Here is a 20,969-nt window from a genome sequence, read left to right as displayed (position 1 = left end):
TGTTTCTGTGCACTACCCTACCAAAAATATTCAAATTCTTTTTGTTTCTCTCAACAAGTCAGTTAAAAACACTGGAATAGAGCTACATTTGCAGGGAGAAGCATTAACATGAGCAGGTTCAACATCTCCAAATTGTGCACTAGCTTGTTCCCATTAAAAAATGCCTGGCTCAGAAAAGCAATCCCTGAGGAAACAAGCACTGAGGGACTGCAGCTCCCTGGATGCTTTGCTTCACCCTGCTCTCATCTCTAACAGAGGCTGATCATGCTGCATGGTGGGAAGGATTTGGATTCAGGCTGTAAGAAACCCAGAAGGACACCTCTGTGTCTCTGCTGACAGCTGTGACTTTCATGTAACAAATAAGAGAATATCAAAGTGCATCAATACACAGTGAATTTCTCGATATAAACTTGGAGATTTATCACTAAAATAAAAGGCTCCAAGGAACTTGTTTTCAGTCTGCAGGACTCCATAGAAATGAAAAACTGGTGCACTGGAGGGCCTGATTTTCTGTGTGAAGAGAAAAACTCTCAAAGCTGAAGTTGAGTAATTGCCTGAGCACAGGACTGAGCAACACAGCATAAGCTACCAGGTTACTCTGGGCTAGATGAAGTGCAGGAGTGAGAAAAGATCTCACCCAAAAGTGACATTTTTTCCTACTAAATCCTGCTGGCTGCCAGGGTCAGCCAGGCACCTGGCTGGAAATCGTTTAATTGTGGTAAATTCTTTGTGTACTGCAGCCCTAGGATTTAGGGGGGCAAATGCACACTGAACAGTTTCATCCTGCTTTGATGCCAAAGATTTTTAATTCAGTAGTTATTTTAGTTTTAAGCTCTCAGTACTGAAACACTTTATCACTGCTGTGGGATGAGGAATTAAGACCATTTTTACTTTATAAATTATCTGCTCATTTCTTAATTTTATTAACATCATTTACAGATTCCCACACAACCTCTCTAAAAAGTACCCACAGTACAATGTTGTGTTGATGAAATTTCATTAATCAAAAAAAATATATACAGAAAGAACTGGAGGGCTCCTCTGAAATACTCCTGCTTATACCACAAAGCCTGTGAAGTCAGTCTGTACTTAGTGCCTAAGGCTTCTTGGAAAAAAGGAATTTAGGCTGTAATCACTGAACACTTGACCATTACTACTATCCTGGAATAAACCAAACATGAAAAATTGTTGGCAATTATAGTGTCAGCTTCCAAAATACCAGAGAATCGTGTATGAGCGATGTGACACAGCTGGAAATGAATAAACAGATCAAGCTCTGACTCCCTCTATTTCTTCAGATAAAACCACTTCACCTGTCAATGCTCTGCTCATCAGCAAAGCAGGATTTTAATTTCAGTACTTCTTACTGGGATAACATTTTTTATTTGTGGCATCAAACGTACAATTCATTTACATTTTTTTTTATTTGCAGATTTAGAAGAAAGCAGAATGACAGCAAAATATGAGCATTAACTTTAACACATGCTGGTATCTCCTAATATGTAACTGAACTGACCTCCAGTTCCACCATCATTTTTTTTTGTTTCCAAAATGCATTTTGAAAAATTCCAAGGTAATTTATATTGTTTTCCAATATCTAAATGTGCAGAGCAAACATCATCTAGCTTCCAGGACCAGTCCTTTCACTCAAACAGGTAATGTGTACTTTGGGATAACCTTTTATATCTTGATAAATGAAACAGTAAACATGAAAAAAACCCCAAAGCATAAATATTGTTTTGCTTTCCTTCTCTTTTCTCCTCCCTGTTGTTGGTTCTGAAAAGACTACTTCCATTTTGAAACAGAAACGATAAAGTTAACAAAATTAATACTCATAAGCTTTAGATAATATATTGCTAAATATTTTACGCAATATGAGTAATTTGACGGACACTAAAAAGTAACTTGATTTCAAAACTGTTTTATTAAACTTTCAAATTTTATCAAATTAACTGAGATTTAACCTTAAAAATTAGCACTGAACTTTATTATTACTAAAATATGAGAACTGAAAAGGGTCGGGGTTTTCTTCATTTTTAAAATAACAGAAATGAGTAAGTAACAATGATTGTAATTGTATCAGGCTAAAAATTTGACCCCAAACTGAGAGTATTATTCTGTTTTCCCTTAATTTTGCTTTCAGCTAACTGCTTATATCCCTTGTAGATAGAATATATTGCAAAAAAAATGACACAGTGGGATTCAGTTATTTAAATTCCCTGATTTTAAAGGAAGGTAACCATGTTCTCAGAGGTGGTAAAAAGAACGTCATGATACCCTACCACATGTGCAAATTACATTTAAAAAAACCCCTATCTCAAAGTCCTTTTTTAACTTAGTTCTGAAAATATTTTCCCATTTAAGCTATGCAAACTTGGCAATCAACTTCGAGTTCCCAGTTTAAGAATCAGATTGGATAGAAGACAGCATCCACATCATATTAAAAATTATTGCTAAAGATTCTGGCATGTCCATTTTTAATAAAAAATAAATAATTTAATATTCACACTGCTTCCCATAAGATTATTCTAAAAAGAGACCCAGGCATGGGGAATGATTTATACATTGCAAATAGATAAACATGAAAACCTCATCATCAGTTACCTTCTCTTCTAGGTCTTGCAATACTTTCTTGCAGTCCTCCAGCTGTGTTTCGATCTCTGCAGGGACTATTGTGTACATTTCAGAATACTTGATCCGAAGTTTCTCCATTATATCCTCCAGAGCTTGACTCTCTCTGCCAATCACACTCTGAAGCTCCTACAAAATTAAGAATAACTTCAGCAGTTTTACCCCGTTTTCACTGAGTGCATGGGTGTGTATGTATATATATATATGTGTATATACACACACACACGTAATGTGTTTTGTATTTCCTACCATGATTATGGTTTGGGATATCAAACCTGATTTGATTATCTCTGCAAGCAGATAAACTCTAAGCAATACTGCCTCATTTAATCAAATGATGCTTTTCAATCTGTAAGAATTAATTAAACCTGATACTGCTCCACGTCGGGGAAGTGACGCACTGATGTTCATTGACAGCCACAGCAAAGGGACCCTCTGAAGAGCTCCTGTGATTAAATGTTAACCTTTGCGCTCTCCCTTTTGCCAAAAGTGCATTTTTCCCTTTGAAAGACGTTTAATAGCCAATGTCCATCCCTTCATTATTATAAACAACACAAAGGCCACAAAAAGCAACAGGTTTCAGGCTGAAGTGTCTGCTTTCAGGCAATTACGCAGAGCAGCACAGCAGGCTCCTCTCAAAACAGTAGTTTCCAGTTCTGCACGAAGAATGTAGGTTTTATGAGATAAAAGAAACTTGAACAACTGTCTGCAGCCTGTGGCCTAGAAATAAAAGCCAAGCTAAGTCCTCCTGCAGAAAGAATGAAGAAATTCATTTGTTTGGAAGGTTTTCTAGAGTTTCAAGTAGGAAGGTTCTGTTTGCTGGCTTTATGGTTCCTTTCTCCAGTGCTCAGCTTTTTGAGTAACTCAAATGTTAACTCATGTTATTGAGAAAAATTATCCAAACCTCCTACTAGGCAATGAAAGACACTAAAATTAACTGCCTTTGCTTTTTCAATCAGGAGTAATGGTAATCCACTAACTCACTGTCTTCACTCAGGAATCTTTTCCTTCAAACAAATGCAACACACAGAAGAAATATGTAAGACATTGAGATTGATTTATTTCCTGTCATCCCAGAACAACTGGTTCTGATAGCAAAAAAAACCCCAAACCCTCAAAACCTTTTTCAAACAGCTGTTTCAAAATGAAACAGCTGTGTGCCTCATTCTCTCAGGGAGAAGGCTGCTGTTGTCAAATGGCCCAATTAAGATTGTGCCAATCTTTATGGGAGCTCACAGATTCCCTGACCTGAACTGGAAAGAATCAGTTACAACTCTCATCTCCAAAACAAAGCATGTCTCTGCAAACTGGTTTCTGTGCAGTTGTATTCTGCTGAGCCAGATTCCTTGTCTTTAAGTCAGTGTGCATAGACCTCACCATGAATTTTATCTGGAGCATGTTCAAGCACCAGCATAAACCAGGAGATAATTCTGAATATCACAATAGCAGAGCTGTTACCAACCTCCAGCTGTTCTGCCTTTCCATCAGCATCCTGCAATAACACAGATGCAGCATTCTGTAATGCATTTGTCACAGCACTTATTTCTTCAGCGACCTTGTTCCTCTCTTGAATCTCAGCTTTCACAGAATCTTTATGGTCTTGAGCTTTTTTGTACAACCTATGCAAGATTACCAGAAAGAATACATTGTTTTAGACTCTACATTAAGTAGAAGCAAAGAGCATTTTTAATACAGATATTATATAGGCAAATATCTGTATTAAATCTGTATTAATATTAATATCTGTATTATCTGTATATATCTGGATAGGTATATATCCAGAACCACATTTGTCTGTCATTTAGGAGGGTTTTCTGTTATTAAATCTATGAGTTTTATGTCACTTATTATTTCAGTTGTTTTAAAGTGAGTCCTCAGACAGTGCTGTTTGGTAGACCAAACAAGAGAGCAGGCATATTTAAACAGCAGAGGTCAGGCTCTCAGTCTGAAGATGCTGGCAGAGCAGATGTTCACAAAGATTACCATGTCCAAAAGCAAACCCAGAGAAGGGTGAATACAATCATCAGATTTGTAAAAAATATTTGGGGAGAATTTTAGACAGTGGCAGTCACTTACTAAGATGAAAATTGTATTGTTGCAAAAAGCACAAGGTCTGATTTTCCTTGAAGTGGAAAATCTTAAAATTCACAAGCACTTGGAACCTCTAAAACTGACTATTGTTTCTTGATTCCTACTGCTTTTGAACACAAATGATATGGCCAGGCTCAGGTCTTCTCCCTAAATAATACTCCCCAATGCTCATACTGGAGACAGCAGATGGGTGAGATGGAGCATTGGTCTGACTCAGGAGAGCATTTATTGTCTTTTTAACTGCATTACAGCTTTGATATATTCTTTGATATCCAGTAAAATACTGTGCTTTTGAATAGTCCTACCTCATATCTTCAACAGAAATTTCACACCACTTACTTTTTACAGCGCTCTTGCATTGCCTTTATCTCACTCAAGGCAGGAAGGGCAGCTTCTCCCTCAGCATTTTCAGGTGTATTCAGAATGTTTCTTATCCGGTGAAGAAGCAAGAGTAAAAGGAGCTGCTGCTGGTTGATGTTTTCTTCAAACGAGTTCACAAAATCAAGTAGCTCCACTAGTTCCTCTCTGGTGGCTTTTTCCTTCTCTTTAAGGCTTTCTGGCTGCTCTTCCTGGAGCTTATCGAGAATTATTGCTTCTCGTTCCAGCTAGGTAAACACCATGGCAAAGCATGAGATAAAGTGCTTTTTTATCCCACCATCTGAAGTTACATTATTCATTTACTCACACAGGTGACTAAGTACTAAGGAATTACACAGTCAGAACTTGAACCTCTGAAGTGTGACAAAACTTCTGAGTTTGCTTTAACAAAGCACATAACCCTGTGCAGAGCTGCTCTGGGTTCAGAGGACTGAATAAATACCCCTACCATTTCTCACTCTAGGTTCAAGAGAGGGTGGGGGTAACTGAGGAGTGGGTGGGAAATGATGTTCTGCTCTGATCTCAACTCTTTACAGGCCATTTTACTCACAGACCCACCTCCACTCCCCAAACTTACAGATGTTGAGCAACTCACCTCTTCATTGATGAATTTCCATTCCTGCTTTAGTTCTTCACAGGTAATTTCCAGCCCTTTGGCTGCCTCAAGCAAACCCAGCCAGTTTTCCCACAGCACTGTTACAATCCTGCCCAGGGCCCTGTCACTTCCTCTGCATAATTTCTTCATCTCTCCAGAGATCTGCCTCAGCTTCACAAGATCCTCTTCAGCAGAGTCAATGCTAGACACTAAAATCTTACAGGAAAAACAAACACATCAATAAATAAAATGCTACAATCAGGAGTGTTAATGAAGTATTCAGTAACATGATTAGGATCCTCTAGGAAAATGGCAATCACTACACTGGTAAAATATGGTGATAATGAGGGAGTTCTGTTGGTTAAGACTGTGGAGAAAGATGGAGCAAATAAAATTTCTCATTTCTAAAACAGTAAGATATACCCACTTCACATGGTCTATTATACCTGGTCTTTTTAACAAGTATATAAACACATTAATATATTCAGTGGTTTTATAGATACATAAATATAGGATAAAGAATTCCACTTCTTTCTACTATGATGTCCCATGGTATACATAGCTGCATTAGTTTTTCATGAGTTTTTCAAGTTCTTACCTTGCTTTCTTCCAAATGCTCCAAAGCTTCTTTATAAGACATTGGAATCTTAGACAAAGACTGTCTAAGCATCTTTTCCAGTTTCTTAAGATTATCACACACTTTATCTTTGGTTTCTGTGTAGCTTTTGTGTTTTTCAAAATACCTGCATGAAACAATGAATGGATCAATTAAAATTTGTTGTTGCTCCTCTCTCCAATCATAATACCCAAGAGAATAAAAATGTTAAAAATCCTTATGAGCTTCTAATCCTGTTTTGCAAGGTATTGTCCATTAGCATTTGCTAAACACTTCAGGCTTGATACCTGAGGTACTCATCACTGGACCATGATCAAGCAATTTAAAAATCCTATGCTCTCTCTCCCAAACCTTTTCTGTACATGTAGCTGAAGGCCCTGCAGATTTCTTCTGTACCTGAAGGAAGGAAACTACAGCCTGTGCCTTGTTTGGGCTTTACTTTGCCAAGCCATCAAAACAGTCTATGGAAGACATAAATTAGAGACCCTCTGAAAATTATTCTAATCTTTACAAGCACTGAACTAGAGACTAAAAATGTACTTTCTTCTGATTCTGGCACCCTATCATCCTCACTCAAGCCCGGCATTTTGGAATATACAAGAAATGACTGCACTATAAATTAGTAGCAATATGGTTATTGTCTGGCAAATTTCTTTCCTTAACCATCATACCTGAGTACAACAGGAGTACACTTGTTTCTGCTGGAATTTCTGAATAGCTGAATTTCTATCAGAGCAGAAATAACACCAGATTTATTTTTGGTCAAGTTCCTCACAATAAGGAACAAGATCTATGAAGATCTCTTAAACCCACCTCTGTTCATCAGCTTCCTTTCTTTGAGCCTTCTTCCTTAATGCCAAACTCTTTTCCACTACTTCTCTTAAAGCATTTTCCAGACATACTTTGTCTTCCGGCTTCACTAGGTTTTCCAGCTTGGAGTGCAGGTTTTCTAGGTCAGCCTTTGCAGAGTTGAACTCCTCCTCTTTCCAGTGTGGAGTCTGACAGATCTCCACTGAGCTACAGAGCTCTGCTGCAGCAGCCTCGGCTGGAGCTTCACAGTCCTCAAGGAACCTGGCAGCCCTCTGAAGTGCCATGGTATAAAGCTCACCAGTCCTACATGCCTCCTCCAGGGCATTCTGAAAGCATTAAAAAGAGAAAGGAACAATAAAATAAGACTGCTGTACTCCTCCGGATCATGACACGGTCTTAGAATTTCACACTTGGCTGTCTTTGAGACCAGTGCTCCCAGAACTGGCCTGAGGAGGTGAGGGAATACATGTGGCAAACACATTTGCTACTTATGTAGTCACAGAGCAGTGCTGTACCCCATGAATTTACTGCCCTCAGGACAGGAATTATGTTCACCATTCCCGATCACATCGGGCTGACCTGTGCTCTGATCTTCTTGATCATTCCCAACTGGTAAAGTTTCTCTTTATAGTAGAAACAAGGTGCTTAGATTTTTTCATCATTGTCACTATTGAAAATGTTGCCTATAATCAGAAGATGACTGCACCCAGCCTCTCTTCAGCAGAATATTTCAACACAGCCTTTTCCTAACTCCTCTTTACTATTCTCTTCTTGTGCTAATCCCCACTGATTGATTATAATCCAACAGAGTACAACTTTCTTTGTATCCTTAGTTTCTGTCATGATTCCCATCCCATCCACCAATGCAGAGATGATCGCAGGCCAATTCAGCTGTTAGAATAAATGAGGATGTGAGTCATGAAAACAAAAATGCCACAGTCACAGACACCTAATCTAATTACTGGGGAAAGGCATATGTCAATACTTCACTTTCATTAAATATACTTACAACACGGGCAGCAATGTCTGCCTTCAGTTGTGCTTCATGGCCTTGCAGTGTCTCTAACTTTATTTCTACTCCAGCAGCAGGAGATTTTTCTTCTTGTTTTTCCCTCTCCTTTTCCATTATACATTTAAGAGCAGAAAACTTTTCTTCCATCATATTCTGAATTGCTTCCCATCGCAGCTTTTCATCCTGCATTGTATTGACGTCTATCACAAGTGGCTGCTGGAGTTCTAATTGAATATGCTTTATGAGGTGGAATATATTTTCTAATTCATTCTGGCTACCTTCATTGTTTACATTCTGTAGCCTAGAGACCAAGTTTTGAAGAAACTGCTTTAATTCCTCAATATTTTTCTCCAGACTCTTTATTTCTTTCCTCTTAAATTCTTTGAATGATGTATCAAAGAGCTCATTTTTGTTTATTTGATTTGCTGCCTCCTGGGTTAAGTACAAGATTTGTTGAACTGCCTGCAATAGAATCTGTGCAGATGTGACATTCTCAGCAGGAGAAGAGCTGGAGCTATCATTTAGGATATTAGCTTCTTTTCTTACAGTGGATGTCACAGTCTGGATTTCATTTACCAATCCTTGAATCTTATCCCATTCCCTAACAATATTTTCCAAGTGCGTTATTTTCCCTTTCATTTTATTTTTAATTTTAGAAAATTTAGTTTGCAATTCATCCAGCTGCAGTGAGTCCCATTTCAGACCCACACACTCGAATATTTCCTTGTACTTCATTGCTTGTGACAAACTTGACTGAAAAGCTAACACTTTTTCTTTCAGTGCCTGGCATTTGTCCTTCAGTCCCTGCCCAGCACCTACTAACTGATCATCTTTCAGGTTCACTTCACCATCCTGTAGGTCATCAAGATCCTGCTGCAGGGAAGCTATTCCTTCAGCAAACTCTCTGGAGACAGCTGTCTTTTGTTCTACTTCATGAAGTTTACTTTGAATTTGCCTCTGTGTCTTCCTTGCTCTGTTCTTCAGACTTCTTAACTGATCAATCAAGAAGAGTTGTTCAGACAGGCTCAGCTGCCCAGCTGTGACCTGACTCTCTTTACAGTGGGATGAGATAAGCACTTCTATTTCCTGTATGTCCTTTAGCATCTCCTTCAGAATGGCTTGTTGGCTGACCAGCTCTGAGAATGTGCTGGTTTGGTTTGGGTCAGGTCTGGCCATCAGCTCAGCTTTGCAAAGCTGAGAGTGAACTTTGTCTATTTCTGCAGTGAGTCTTTGCCTCTCCTCCAGCTGGAGCTCCAAGTGCTGCAATCTTTGAGCAGATTTTAAAACAAGAGCCTTGTATGAATTCCTTAATGTTTGTAAAAGGAAGGTCATATCAGAGACCTCCTCTGGCTCCAAGCTGGGAAGGATGTGCTGGAGACCATAATCCAAGGATAGAATCACAGGTTCTCTGTTTAGGATGTCTGTGTTCATAAGCTGACAATTTCTGATCTGTGACTTGACATCACTGGGGAAAAGTGCTGCTTTCTCATCAAGGTGGGACAGTGAATCTTTGACCCAGGAAATATTTTCTTTCAACCTCTTCATCATTTCATGTTTCATGAGAGCAGGACCAGTGGTTTGAATATCCTCTTGAGGAGTTTGCTGTGCTGATAATGCTTCCAATTTGCTCTGCAAATCCTGTATAGAGTTCTCCAAAGCCACCTTCTCCTGATCACTCCAAATCCTTTTCATCTGCAGTTCAATCCTTCTTTTTAACAGAGAAAGACCCTGCTTAATATCCTGTAGCTCTGTGGTCCAAATTAGAGGGTCTTTGGCTTTCCCTGCAGCTGAGGAATGTAACTCAGCTTGCAAATACTGTTCTTGTATCAGCCTCTGAATATCCCGTGCCTTATTCATAAGCAGGTTAAATTCATCGATTTCTGCCACAATCTGATCATGTTTCTTTTGCACTGCTTGTTCCATGTGCTGCCACCAGTGCTCCAGCTGCCTCATTTGACTCTCTGTCAACACTTTATCCATGCATGTCAGATGCTGAGATAAAACTTCTTGCTGACTTTGCAACTGGTTTAAGACATCTCTTTCTTTTCGTAACGACTCTATGCATGCCTTAATTTTCTCCAGAAGAACTGTGTTGTTCATAGGACCCCTGCCAAAAACATGAGTAGCGTTTAAAAACAATGAATTCTCCTTATACATAGACTTTTTAAAAACAAATTTCACTGTTTAGAGCACAATTCACTAACTTTATTCATTTAATCACATGTATTTCCCAATGTTTTCTTAGGAATTCCCTAATCACCCTTGCAGTATCATTATTTCTTGCTGATCTGTAGAGCGCCCACTATTCATAGATATCTGTGCAAACAGGGTATGTTCTACTGTATATTCCCTAAAATTGCAGTCTCTACTAATATAGAACATAGCCCACATTTAAAAAATCAGCAATAGTGTTATTTCATCTCTAAGTGAATTAGCAACATTTTATAACTTCTGGTTGACAATGAAGATAAAACTTGGTTATAAAAAAATTGAGAAATTCCCATTCATGCAAGGTAAACTTTTCCAAATGAATCTACTCATCTTTTATTTCCAGGAGTATTTAAAAATGCTCATTTAAAATACACTTGGCAGATAGATTTTTATTACATTTTTTTAATCTCTTTGCTGTAAATTAGCAATTTCATAAATTTCAAGTGTTTTCAAATTATTTTGGTATATTACTGTGACAAACTAGTTCTGTGTCTTGAAGACTAATTCACAAAACACAGTAAATATTTTTTGTGCACTGGTTACCCCTGAATTGGTAACGTAGACTTATTTTTGCCATGGATTTTTTTCTATCAAGTAAGGTTAGTTTTCAGAACAAAGAGATTTCATTCAGAAAAAACCCTAAAATTTATGAGTCCTTAAAGAAAAACCAGTATTTCACACCTGATACATTTAAAAAAAAATATTTTAAGATGGATTTTTATAGGTTTTTAGCCCAGCAACTACTTCTTTTGTTTTCCCTAAAGAATAAAGAGAGCCACCAGAAATTCTTCTGCTTAACTCTGTTCACCAAGTTACAAACCTCTAAGACTTCTCTTGAAGTGGATATAACTTCATATTCTTGTCTGAGCATTGCTGAAGAATGCCACGAAATTCAGTGTAGAACCACATTTGCTCTGCAAATAACAGGTTCTCTTAACCAAACCCCTCCACTATACTTACATTTTTATGTTATCTTTTTCTGTTGACAAATTTTTCATAGAGGACTGTGCAGCAGAAAGATTTTTCTGGTATTCATTAATTAAACAGCACTGTTGCTGCTTCACTGCCGTAACAGCTTCCAGTTCCTGGAGCAGCCTGTCCCAACAGGGCACCACAGGCTCCATGGTTTGCAGCTCTGCTCCGTTTGATCCTGTTCCATTGGGAATTGCTTCTTCACCATGGCACAGAGACTTTGCTTTCCACATTTCCAGCTCGGTTCTTAAATTCTACAATCAAGCCCACCACAGAGAGAAAGGGAATTAAAGGATGATCTCTAAGACTCTCAGCTTTCAACACAAAATATGGCTAAATACTGATTCACCTACAAACATATTCCTGCTCATCCACAAGCAAAGGAGCACATCATGGAAGCAATCCTAGGTGCATCACTGCACTCTGGAAGAGCACTACAAACTGTGGGATTTACATGGACATGCATCAAGGCATGGTGTGTGCAGACAAACTGAGTAATTGTGCAGTTAAAACACAGATAAGGCTACGGGCAACAATTTCAGTTTGCCCAAGTGAATCACAATTCTGCAAGTGTATCATCATATTAAAAATGAGGAATGGCTTTGCAGTTTCCATACCTCCAGCTCTTTTAGTTGCTCATTTATAAGCACCATATCCAGTTCAGCCACTTCGTTTTTCAGCTCATTGACCTTTTGTTCCTCTTCAAAATATTCATTGTTTATTTGCACTCTGGGAAATAGCTCCTTCTGGACAACCACTTGTGCACCTGTGTCCTACAACACAAAACAAGAATCTTATTTCTGAAGAGTGTAAACTAAGAAGTTTTCTGACTGCAGCACTTCGCTTTACGTGTTTAAGCCATGCCGGGGTTGTTAAATCCTGTGGTTTCCCACGCAGCTACTGGGGATCAACCAGGACCCAGAAACTGCAAGCTCCATCATTGTTCCCCAGTCACCCCATCCTGTCAGCACTGCTCAGATAGCTTTGATATCTCTGCCCATCATTTCAAGTGAAACTCTGACATCCTCACCTTCAAGTAACATCCTCCCTGCACCCACCTCTGCTACTAATAAATTCACAGGTCTGTTGTGTCTTCCTCTTCTCCTTACACATTCATGGAACTTTATCCTCTCCTCACACCCACATTCCTTCTGCTCAGCACCTGCCCTGACAATACTGCTGTGTCCTTCACCAGGACACCTCTTCAACTCTTCTTCACAGGGCAGCTCATGCATGAAGCAGCTTGGCTGTGACACAAAGCCACAGCTGCCACTGTCACAAGCACTATCCAAAATCTAGGGTAAGGTGAGAGCAGTAGGGAGTCATGTCTCAATCAGGGTGGGAAGGGATTAGGAGGCTCCTGAGCCAGTCCCTGGCACTGCCTCTGATTCCCACGACAGAAGGACTTAGGTTGGGGCCAGGTTTAACTTCAGCTATTGCAGACAGCATCATCAATGAAATGTCACAGGCTAGTTGGATCATGTGATCATCCTTTAAAAATCTTTCTGCATTTCCTTTCTCCCACGACCTGTCTGTATCTGGTGATCTATTGTATAAAATTTATGAGTGAATGCATAAAAATACACAGATATTGCTACAGTGTGAGCTTCTCCATGGCATTAACATCTAAATTCAGCAACAGTAAAAAAATTCTTGTTTGATAAACTTCATGTATTGCTACTTTAGACACTGTTTTATTAGGAGCAGTCAGCTATCCCTGCAGCCATGTATCAACTTGAAAGTTGTCACTGTCATCTGTCCCTTCATGGGTCATGAGCTATGCAAAATATACCTGCTTTCAAGTGTGGGAAACATACAGCACATAGTACACATCATCAAAGAAGAATAGTTCTCTTTATTTGAACTCTAGGTTATTCTCAGTCAAAACTGAAGAGGCCACTCATGAAGCAGTCAGTTGGAGAACTTTTCAATTTCTCTGTGTACATATCCGTAACAGTTGTATCGACTCAGACATAAGATTTAATCTCAAGAGACTTTGGAGTGCCATAGAATTGAAGTAAGCATTAAAACTCAGCTAAGCTATCACACAGAAAGGAGGAAATCCACTTCACCAGATTGAAATATCAACACATCAAAAGACACAGAGAAGTGTCCCGACTTTTAGAAAAACCTTGCTGTGTACTTGTTTTGCTTGTTTGTGTCATGTTCTCATTGCACACTGTTGCACTGCCTCCATGGATACAGACAGGAGAGGCTGCACCTCAAAATCAGTGTGCAGTTTTGGGCCCCTCACTACATGAAAGACCTTGAGGGGCTGGAGTGTGTCCAGAGAAGGGCAACACAGCTGAGGAAGGGTCTGGAGCACAAGTCTGGGGGTGTTCTGCCTGGAGAAAAGGAGGCTCAGAGGAGACCTTGTCACTCTTTACAACTCCCTGAACAGGAGGCTGTAGCCAGGTGGGGTTGGTCTCTTTTCCCACGTAACAAACGACAAGAGAGGAGGAAATGGCCTCAAGCTCTGCCAGTGCAGGTTTAGATTGGATTTTGGTCAAGCACTTGAACAGGCTGCCCAGGGCAGTGGTGGGTCACCATCCCCAGAGGGATTTAAAAGACCTTTGGCACTTGGTGACACAAGGTTTAGTGGTGAGCTTGGTAGTGTTGGGTCAATGGTTGGACTTGATGATCTTAGAAGTTTTTTTCTCCCAGATGACCCCATAATAATTGCATTGTTCCTTAAATGCTTTTCAGTAGTACCCAGCATGACCTCCATAATTTTTCCAGGATCTGAGGTTAGTCTAACAAGTCTGTAGTTTACTAGATCTTCCCTCTCACCCCGTTTGTAAATCAAAATAACACTGCTGGCTTCCAGTCAGCAGGGACTTCTTCTAAGTCCCAAGAACCTTGGGAGACTTTGTTGGGTTTCCAGTGAGAACAGATGTGCAAGTCCCAGGTAAGACTTGCCCATGGACAGGCCAGTTATGGACCTACCTATAGATTCACCATCAAGATTAGACATAGCCCTACCTTCAATTTAAGAATGTGGTGTCCAAGATCAACAGTCACAGGGCACTTGTGATGTAACTCCTTCACTCTTAAAGAAGTGTAGACCTAGTAAAGTCATTTGGTAATGTAACTTGTCATTAATTCAGCTTGAATCCCTTCGCCTTTCTCTACTTTATTTCATATATTGTCTCACACTGGACCACCCTTGCATTTCATTTTGCTGATCTGCCTTCCTTATGATGGCAAAACTATCAAAACTGACTGTAACAACATGGAAAGAAGTTTGCACTGATGAACAGTTTAAAGAAAAAGTCTAAATATCATAAAGACTGATTATGATGGCTCTAAAAGCTAGGGTGAGCTGTTTTTTGAACAGATCCACTGAAAATTATGATGTGGCCAGGACTTTGGATAAAGTTCAAAACTATCATGGACATAAATAAGAACTATACAAATGGTCTTGATTTTGATGTAATTGTCTCCTCTTTTAAAACAACTTCAGCTGAGGGCCACGTGAAAAGAAACACTGAACAACTGTAACATTTCACTTTATAACAGACTGTGGGTTACCTCATTTGCAGGAACTGGGAGATTCGATCCCAGACCATCTTTCTCAGGTGCTGCAGATTCCAGGACTTGACCTTTCTGGCACAGCTTCTGTTGAACCTGCCCCTCATCTTCTCTATATGACTGAGTCTCAACATCACTTGGTTCCTCCTTGTGGTGTCAGAAAAACAAAAGAAACCAGTAATCAAAAAACTCTAATCAAACCTGCTGAGTAGTAATTACAGTGCTTGAGATGAGAAAGTTATAAACCCCATAATTATAGGTAGATGAGGAAAACCATAATTACACCTCATAATTTACTGTGAGCAAGGTTATGGCAAAGGAAACCAATTACAAGAAGCAGTGCTGTAATTTTGTTATAAATTTTTAGAATAAATTGCAAGTGTTCTGACCTACACTGCTCATATTTCATTATTCTAAGCAGGGACCTTGAACTGTGTGCTCCTGGACACAGTCTTGAATCCATTTTTTAAAGGTTTAGCTTTTTCCTGAGGACTTGTACTGTAGACAGAGTGTCTGGTTAGGCACCCAGGCAGGATAGTCCCATGGGTAACCTGGAGATGTGCTGGGTGTAGGTTTCAGTATCTCACAGAGTTTGCTAAAACTGAAATTCTGAGAAGAGTCTGGCTCTGTAACACCTCCCCTCCTCAGGGAGGGGATGACAGCAATAAGATCCCTGTCAGCCTTTTCATCTCCAACAGGAACTTGGCCTCTTCCCAGTCCTTATGGCTCCAGCCCTTAAGCACTGCTCTGGGTGTCAAAATTCCCCATGTACCAGGGTGCACCACATAGGGCACAGCATCTCAAATGCAGCCTTCACACATGCAAAGTAATTATGTAAATAAGAAATCTATATAAATGCAAGCAAGTCAAGCACAACAACAGTAATTGGGCAAAATTGTCAGAATTCACAATACATCCAGGTGACTTGGAACGCAATATTCCTTGGATTGATCCTCAACTAACCACTAAAGGAAAAAACCTCCCTCTATACTGATTTTAAATGTACAGGAAAGAATTAAGCAAGTTACCAATATTACACCAGAAAAAGTAGCTCAGAGTAAACTTGAGGCTTTTCTTACTCATTTCTTAGCAGTGTCATCCCCACTGCAAGTAAACTGGATACATATACCCCTCTGGTGTAATCTCATGTCCAGTTACCTGTGATGGATGGGTTTTCTTCCTAGATTGATCACCTTCTATACTAACACCATCCTGATGTCTTTCCAGTTGAGCTTCACTGCTCAGAACTGCACTGTCCAGAACATCCTCTTGGATCCTGTCAGGTTTATCCATATCTGGGTTCTCCTTATCAGTCTCTCCCTGATTTGAAAAACACAAAATCTCCATAATCAGTAGAAGTCACAGCACAAAATTTGCTAAGAAACTTCCCACTCCACAATCTGTCTACTCTATCTTCAATTTAGGCTAATGAATGAAGGGAAAGGCTGAAGTAACCCAAACCCAGAGAGCTGGCAGCCCCTGCTTAGATCAGTTTGCCATACTGGGATCTTACCCACTCTGAAACAGTTTCAGGACAGGGTAAATAGGAGTAAGTGCTCACATGATTTTAAACACGGTTATAGAAGTTTCTGATAAGACATATTTGGTAACTATTGATCCTGCACCTTCTCCATAAATCCCAGTACGGACAGTTTCCACTGTGATATTGTGATGGTCATCTCTCCCAGGTACTCTTACCTTATGGTCAGGTCAATGAGTACCCAAAATCATTTCCTCAGCCTTGCACACACTTCCATTTACGTTTTCACAAGTCATTTACAGCATCAATATCCTGAGGTCCCATAAAAATCCTGAGGTCATCAATATCCTGAGGTCCCATAAAAATCAGCAGGTCCAGGTTAATGACCTCCCATTACCTTGACCCATTGACCTCCCATTACCCCTCCCATTGACCCATTCAACAGTGATAAAACCTGTTGAATTCCCATCCCTGGAAGTGTGTAAGGCCAGGCTGGGTGGGGCTCTGGGCAACCTGCTCTAATGGAAGGTGTCCCTGCTCACGGCAGGGGGTTGGAACTACATGAACTTTAACATCCTTTCCAACCAAAGTATTTTGTGACGGATTTTGTGAAATCACAGGTGGTGGATTTTGCATCATGGACAAAGTGAATCCAAGCCCTGGGGTTTTGCAGAGACCATCACTTTGATATCTTGCACTCTTAACATGAGCAAGGCTGAGGGGATAATTTGGAGAAAGCATAATTTATCACTCCTTTCACCAGATAAGGAAAACATACCTCTGTAAGACAAATTTTAAGGAATTACATATGGATTTCTAATGAACACACACACACATATACACTGACTTAAATTAAAATACATTTGTCAGGTACCTGAACAGTGTGCCCCAATTTGTCCTTGCTGTCATAGATGTCCTGTAATGGGCTGTCTGACAATACACTGCCTTTCTCCAAAACTGGAGCATCCTGCCTCTCTTTCTCAGACATATTTCCATTTACATCTTGACCCTAGGAGAAATGAGAAAAGAAAATCTGCTTGTGTTACCATAACCATTGAATATCTAAATGGTAAAAATTATTCTCTCTGAAAACAAATACTGTGCTGCAGTTTTAAACAAGTCTCACTGATTTAAGAGAAGCTCTCAAAACTCTCAGGCAGAGGTGCATCTGCAGCTTTCCCATCTCTACACCTTCACCCCATGTTCTGACCAAGAATATCTGCTCTAATTAGGGGCAAGAGAAAATTACATGCATTTAAATGGAATTGTATTTCAATGGAAAACTGCTGCTTTAAATACATTTTTGACTTGTTACAGACTTGCTTTAACAAGTTATGAGTGTTCCTGCCACTTCTTTTCTTCCACTTGCATTTACAGGAGGTTTAATTTCAGTGAAATTAAGGATGTTATGCACAGAAGACATTTGAGATGTCTCTTTAGCCAGCTTTCCACTGTTGCTACTGTCAATAAAGAAACTCACATCACTCATTTCCAAAGGCTCCATCAGCTCCACTGCTGTGGGGGTCTCCTCTGCAGAGATTCGAGTATCAGAAGTGATCTGTGTCTCTCTCTTCAGTGTTGTATCTGCCTTATCTTCCTTTTGTATTTCATTACCAAGCTCATCTTTTAAGTCAAGGGTTTCACTGAAAATGTTTTCCTTCTCTTGCTCGACATTTTCAAGTCTTTCTTCCAGACTTTTGTGTTCACTCTGAAGTGTTTCAATCTCATCCTTAATAAATTCCTGTTCTGGTGAAGAGTTGTTTTGTTTAACAGTTTCTGTTAAAACCAGACTTTTCTTTACAGTGTCTTCACATCGGCTAAGAGGTCCCTGTTGTTCCTTTAAACGTGAAGAAAACATTTTATTTGAAAAGTATCTTCACTCAATACACCTAATGTTAAGATCTAAAGTCAACTTCTAAAATCATAAACACTTGTTTTGAACAACAAACTGTGTTGAGAGGTACATGCAGACCTATTTGCTGCAGAAAGTCAATTACTAAACCAATAATTTCATCAGCCATTTTTATGCACAGAGAACACCTGAAGCTAAAAGCATTACAGTGATAAAATAATCCAACAACACACTGGGTGGTACATGATGATCCTTCCAAGTTCTGAACAGATAATTCCCCCCTCACCTCCTCTCCTATTCCTTTTTCCTTCATAGAGGTATACCAAGTTCTGAAGGACAAGGAATTGCAATGATCCGTGTTTGAGCTATGATTTCAGCTTACAGCAGCTCTCTATGCTCACAGCTACAAGACTGATTTCCATTCTGCCAAAGAGCAAAAGAATGTCTACTTATGCATGAAGGATACTTCTTGAAAATGAACTTGGCTCACTGATTTTTTTTAAAAAAATTCTTCACACTGGCCAAATGAAAGACCTGTACTAATACCAAATTTAATCATCTCTTTCCTCATTATGCCCTGAGAGGAAAAAACCAAAAATCCTAACCAACCAAACTGAAGAATCCTGCATGCTTGAACTAGGACAATTCCTCCTGAACTTTCAGTTCAGCCAGCAGTAAAGGTTTCCCCAGTTCCTTAAGAGTGGTTTGAGTCCTACAAATATCTCAATAAAGGAACATTATATACTTTCTATTTTAGAAAGGTTTCACAGCTTTTTGGTTTGACACCATGAGCAGTTCCCTTTTACAAATTTGATGATCTCCATGATGCAGAAACTGCAACATACCTGTGATTTCAACTGATTTTTCTCAGCTGATGGTTGCTCCATTGCTGGACCATGACACTCAACAAGATTCTCAGAGACAGTTTCCAGCTCAGTGCTCAGGCCTGTTACCATATCCTGAACCTCCTGGTGCTCATGAACAGGGTTTTCCAATGTCTGCATGATGGTCTAGAAACAATGAGTTTCTAGGATTAGCCCATCACTATCTCAAACAATCAGCCACAGTCTGTTCCAGCTTTTCCAGCACAACAAACTTGCTTGTTTCCCACAAAATATTTTAAATATAATTCATAACATTTTTCATGAATAGCAGGAAACAGAAGGGCTGGCATTTCTAAGAAATGTAGTTGTAAAAAGGATCTTTTCTCTTAAAATAGATGAAACATTAAAGACAGAATGCCACAAAGGGTACAAACTCAAGTTGCAATACATTGGGTAAAACCAAAAACAAGCAAGATGCTGGAAAAGAATCTTTCAGATGTTTTCCAAATTCATTCTTCCAAAAGGAAGAAAACCTACCATGGCTTGAAGAATGTCAGAGCAAACGCTTCATATTATACCAATCCAAATCTGTTTATACAGTACCAAATGTTCTTCACACTTACTTTGGTCTCATTTGTTTCAGTATTTATCCCTCAGAGAGAGAGAGGGAGAGATTCCCTGCCCTTTTTCAGAGGAACTCCCTCCTCTCCCAGCTTTACCCATAACCTTCCCACCTGAATGACACCACAGCTGTACACTGAGAACTGCAGCCAACAGGAAAGGAGAGTGAGGTCCTAACCTGGAGCTGGCTGAGCAGATTTTCATGTTGGTGCTTTAATTCTGACCATTCTGCCTCTGTGAAGCAGGGATCAACAGCGTGGCCCTGGAGATGCTCTTTCTGGCTTTTCAATTTGCTAAATTGGGAGGTCAAGGCTTCTGTTTTCTGCAGGAGGTCAGCATAGTTTGCCAGCTGAGCTTGCTTCTCCTCCAAACCAGGCTGAAGGGCAAAAATCTCCTGTTGCTGTTTCTCCAGTTCCATTAGAGCCTGTTTCAGATCTTCTTTGCTTTGCTCATACTGCTCCCTGTTGCACTGAAGTTGCTCCTGAGGGCTAAGAAAAAAAAAAATGCTGTGTTTAACAGTGGTAAAAAAACCCAAATGTATTGATTACCTAGAAAATGTCAAAGTGTGAACAAGTCAGCCATGAGAATGAACTTGAGTGTACTGAATACTTTTTTCTCCAGATTTTAAATTACTGATCAAACTGGAATTTTCAAGGTGATGAAAAACACTGAAGTTACTGCAGATGAATTTGCCTTAAATGCAGGACGAATGACTAACCCTCTTAAACCTTAACCTATAAACCCACAGTTTCTAGCATCTGAGATGTGATGCTCAAGCTCTGTGTTCTTCTGCTCTTCATTGCAGCAGAAATTCTATTCAAAAAAGTACAATATGGTTATGGTTCCTTGACTTCCCATGACAGCCTCCTGAAAGGGAACGTTCTGTAGAAGACACACATCACATTTAGCTGGGCGGGGGAGTGTTTTAGAGATACAGACAACAAACCCAGCATTTACAATATGGGGTATGTTAGTACAATCCAGTGATTAGTCTCCTGACCTTTACATTGGATTTGTCTTAGTGTGCTTTATGAGCATGCATGCTGATCTGCTGCAGGTGAACAGGTTGCATTTGTCCACAGGAAGTATGCAATGAGACAGAAGTAACATTTGTATGTTCCCGTTTAGTGATGGAGCTCAGATATCTTCCAGATGGAACTTAAATGCCAACATTCGAAGATATGATCCCACACAAACAAATCCAAATAAATAGTCTGGATATAATTCTGTGAAGTACAGCAGGATAATCGAAGACAAAAGCAAAGCCTCACTGTTTTGGGTTCTGCCCCTCAACATTCATATTTTTTGGCAAATAAACAAAGCACAGCCTCGCATACGTGAAGTG

General features: G+C 39.6%; 1 protein-coding gene across 2 annotated transcripts in view; it reads right to left on the bottom strand.

Moving 5' to 3' along the window:
• Positions 1 to 20,969, bottom strand: part of SYNE2 (spectrin repeat containing nuclear envelope protein 2) — a 166,785-nt gene that overhangs the window by 86,174 nt on the left and 59,642 nt on the right. For both annotated transcript variants that reach the window (XM_066321631.1, XM_066321630.1), the window contains 15 exons: positions 19,803 to 20,112; positions 19,025 to 19,189; positions 17,808 to 18,164; positions 17,202 to 17,336; positions 16,006 to 16,167; positions 14,848 to 14,994; positions 11,934 to 12,089; positions 11,305 to 11,570; positions 8,131 to 10,240; positions 7,125 to 7,447; positions 6,294 to 6,438; positions 5,696 to 5,911; positions 5,062 to 5,327; positions 4,094 to 4,250; positions 2,605 to 2,760 (listed from right to left, as the gene is read on the bottom strand). In XM_066321631.1, the coding sequence (XP_066177728.1) occupies positions 2,605 to 2,760; positions 4,094 to 4,250; positions 5,062 to 5,327; positions 5,696 to 5,911; positions 6,294 to 6,438; positions 7,125 to 7,447; positions 8,131 to 10,240; positions 11,305 to 11,570; positions 11,934 to 12,089; positions 14,848 to 14,994; positions 16,006 to 16,167; positions 17,202 to 17,336; positions 17,808 to 18,164; positions 19,025 to 19,189; positions 19,803 to 20,112 (5,071 nt within the window). The remainder of the gene's footprint in view (positions 1 to 2,604; positions 2,761 to 4,093; positions 4,251 to 5,061; positions 5,328 to 5,695; positions 5,912 to 6,293; positions 6,439 to 7,124; positions 7,448 to 8,130; positions 10,241 to 11,304; positions 11,571 to 11,933; positions 12,090 to 14,847; positions 14,995 to 16,005; positions 16,168 to 17,201; positions 17,337 to 17,807; positions 18,165 to 19,024; positions 19,190 to 19,802; positions 20,113 to 20,969) is intronic.

Source organism: Sylvia atricapilla, chromosome 6, assembly GCF_009819655.1.
Source record: "Sylvia atricapilla isolate bSylAtr1 chromosome 6, bSylAtr1.pri, whole genome shotgun sequence".
Lineage (NCBI taxonomy): Eukaryota > Metazoa > Chordata > Aves > Passeriformes > Sylviidae > Sylvia > Sylvia atricapilla.
The sequence above is the reverse complement of the archived record's forward strand: the minus strand, read 5'-3'. Positions and strand labels throughout refer to the sequence as shown.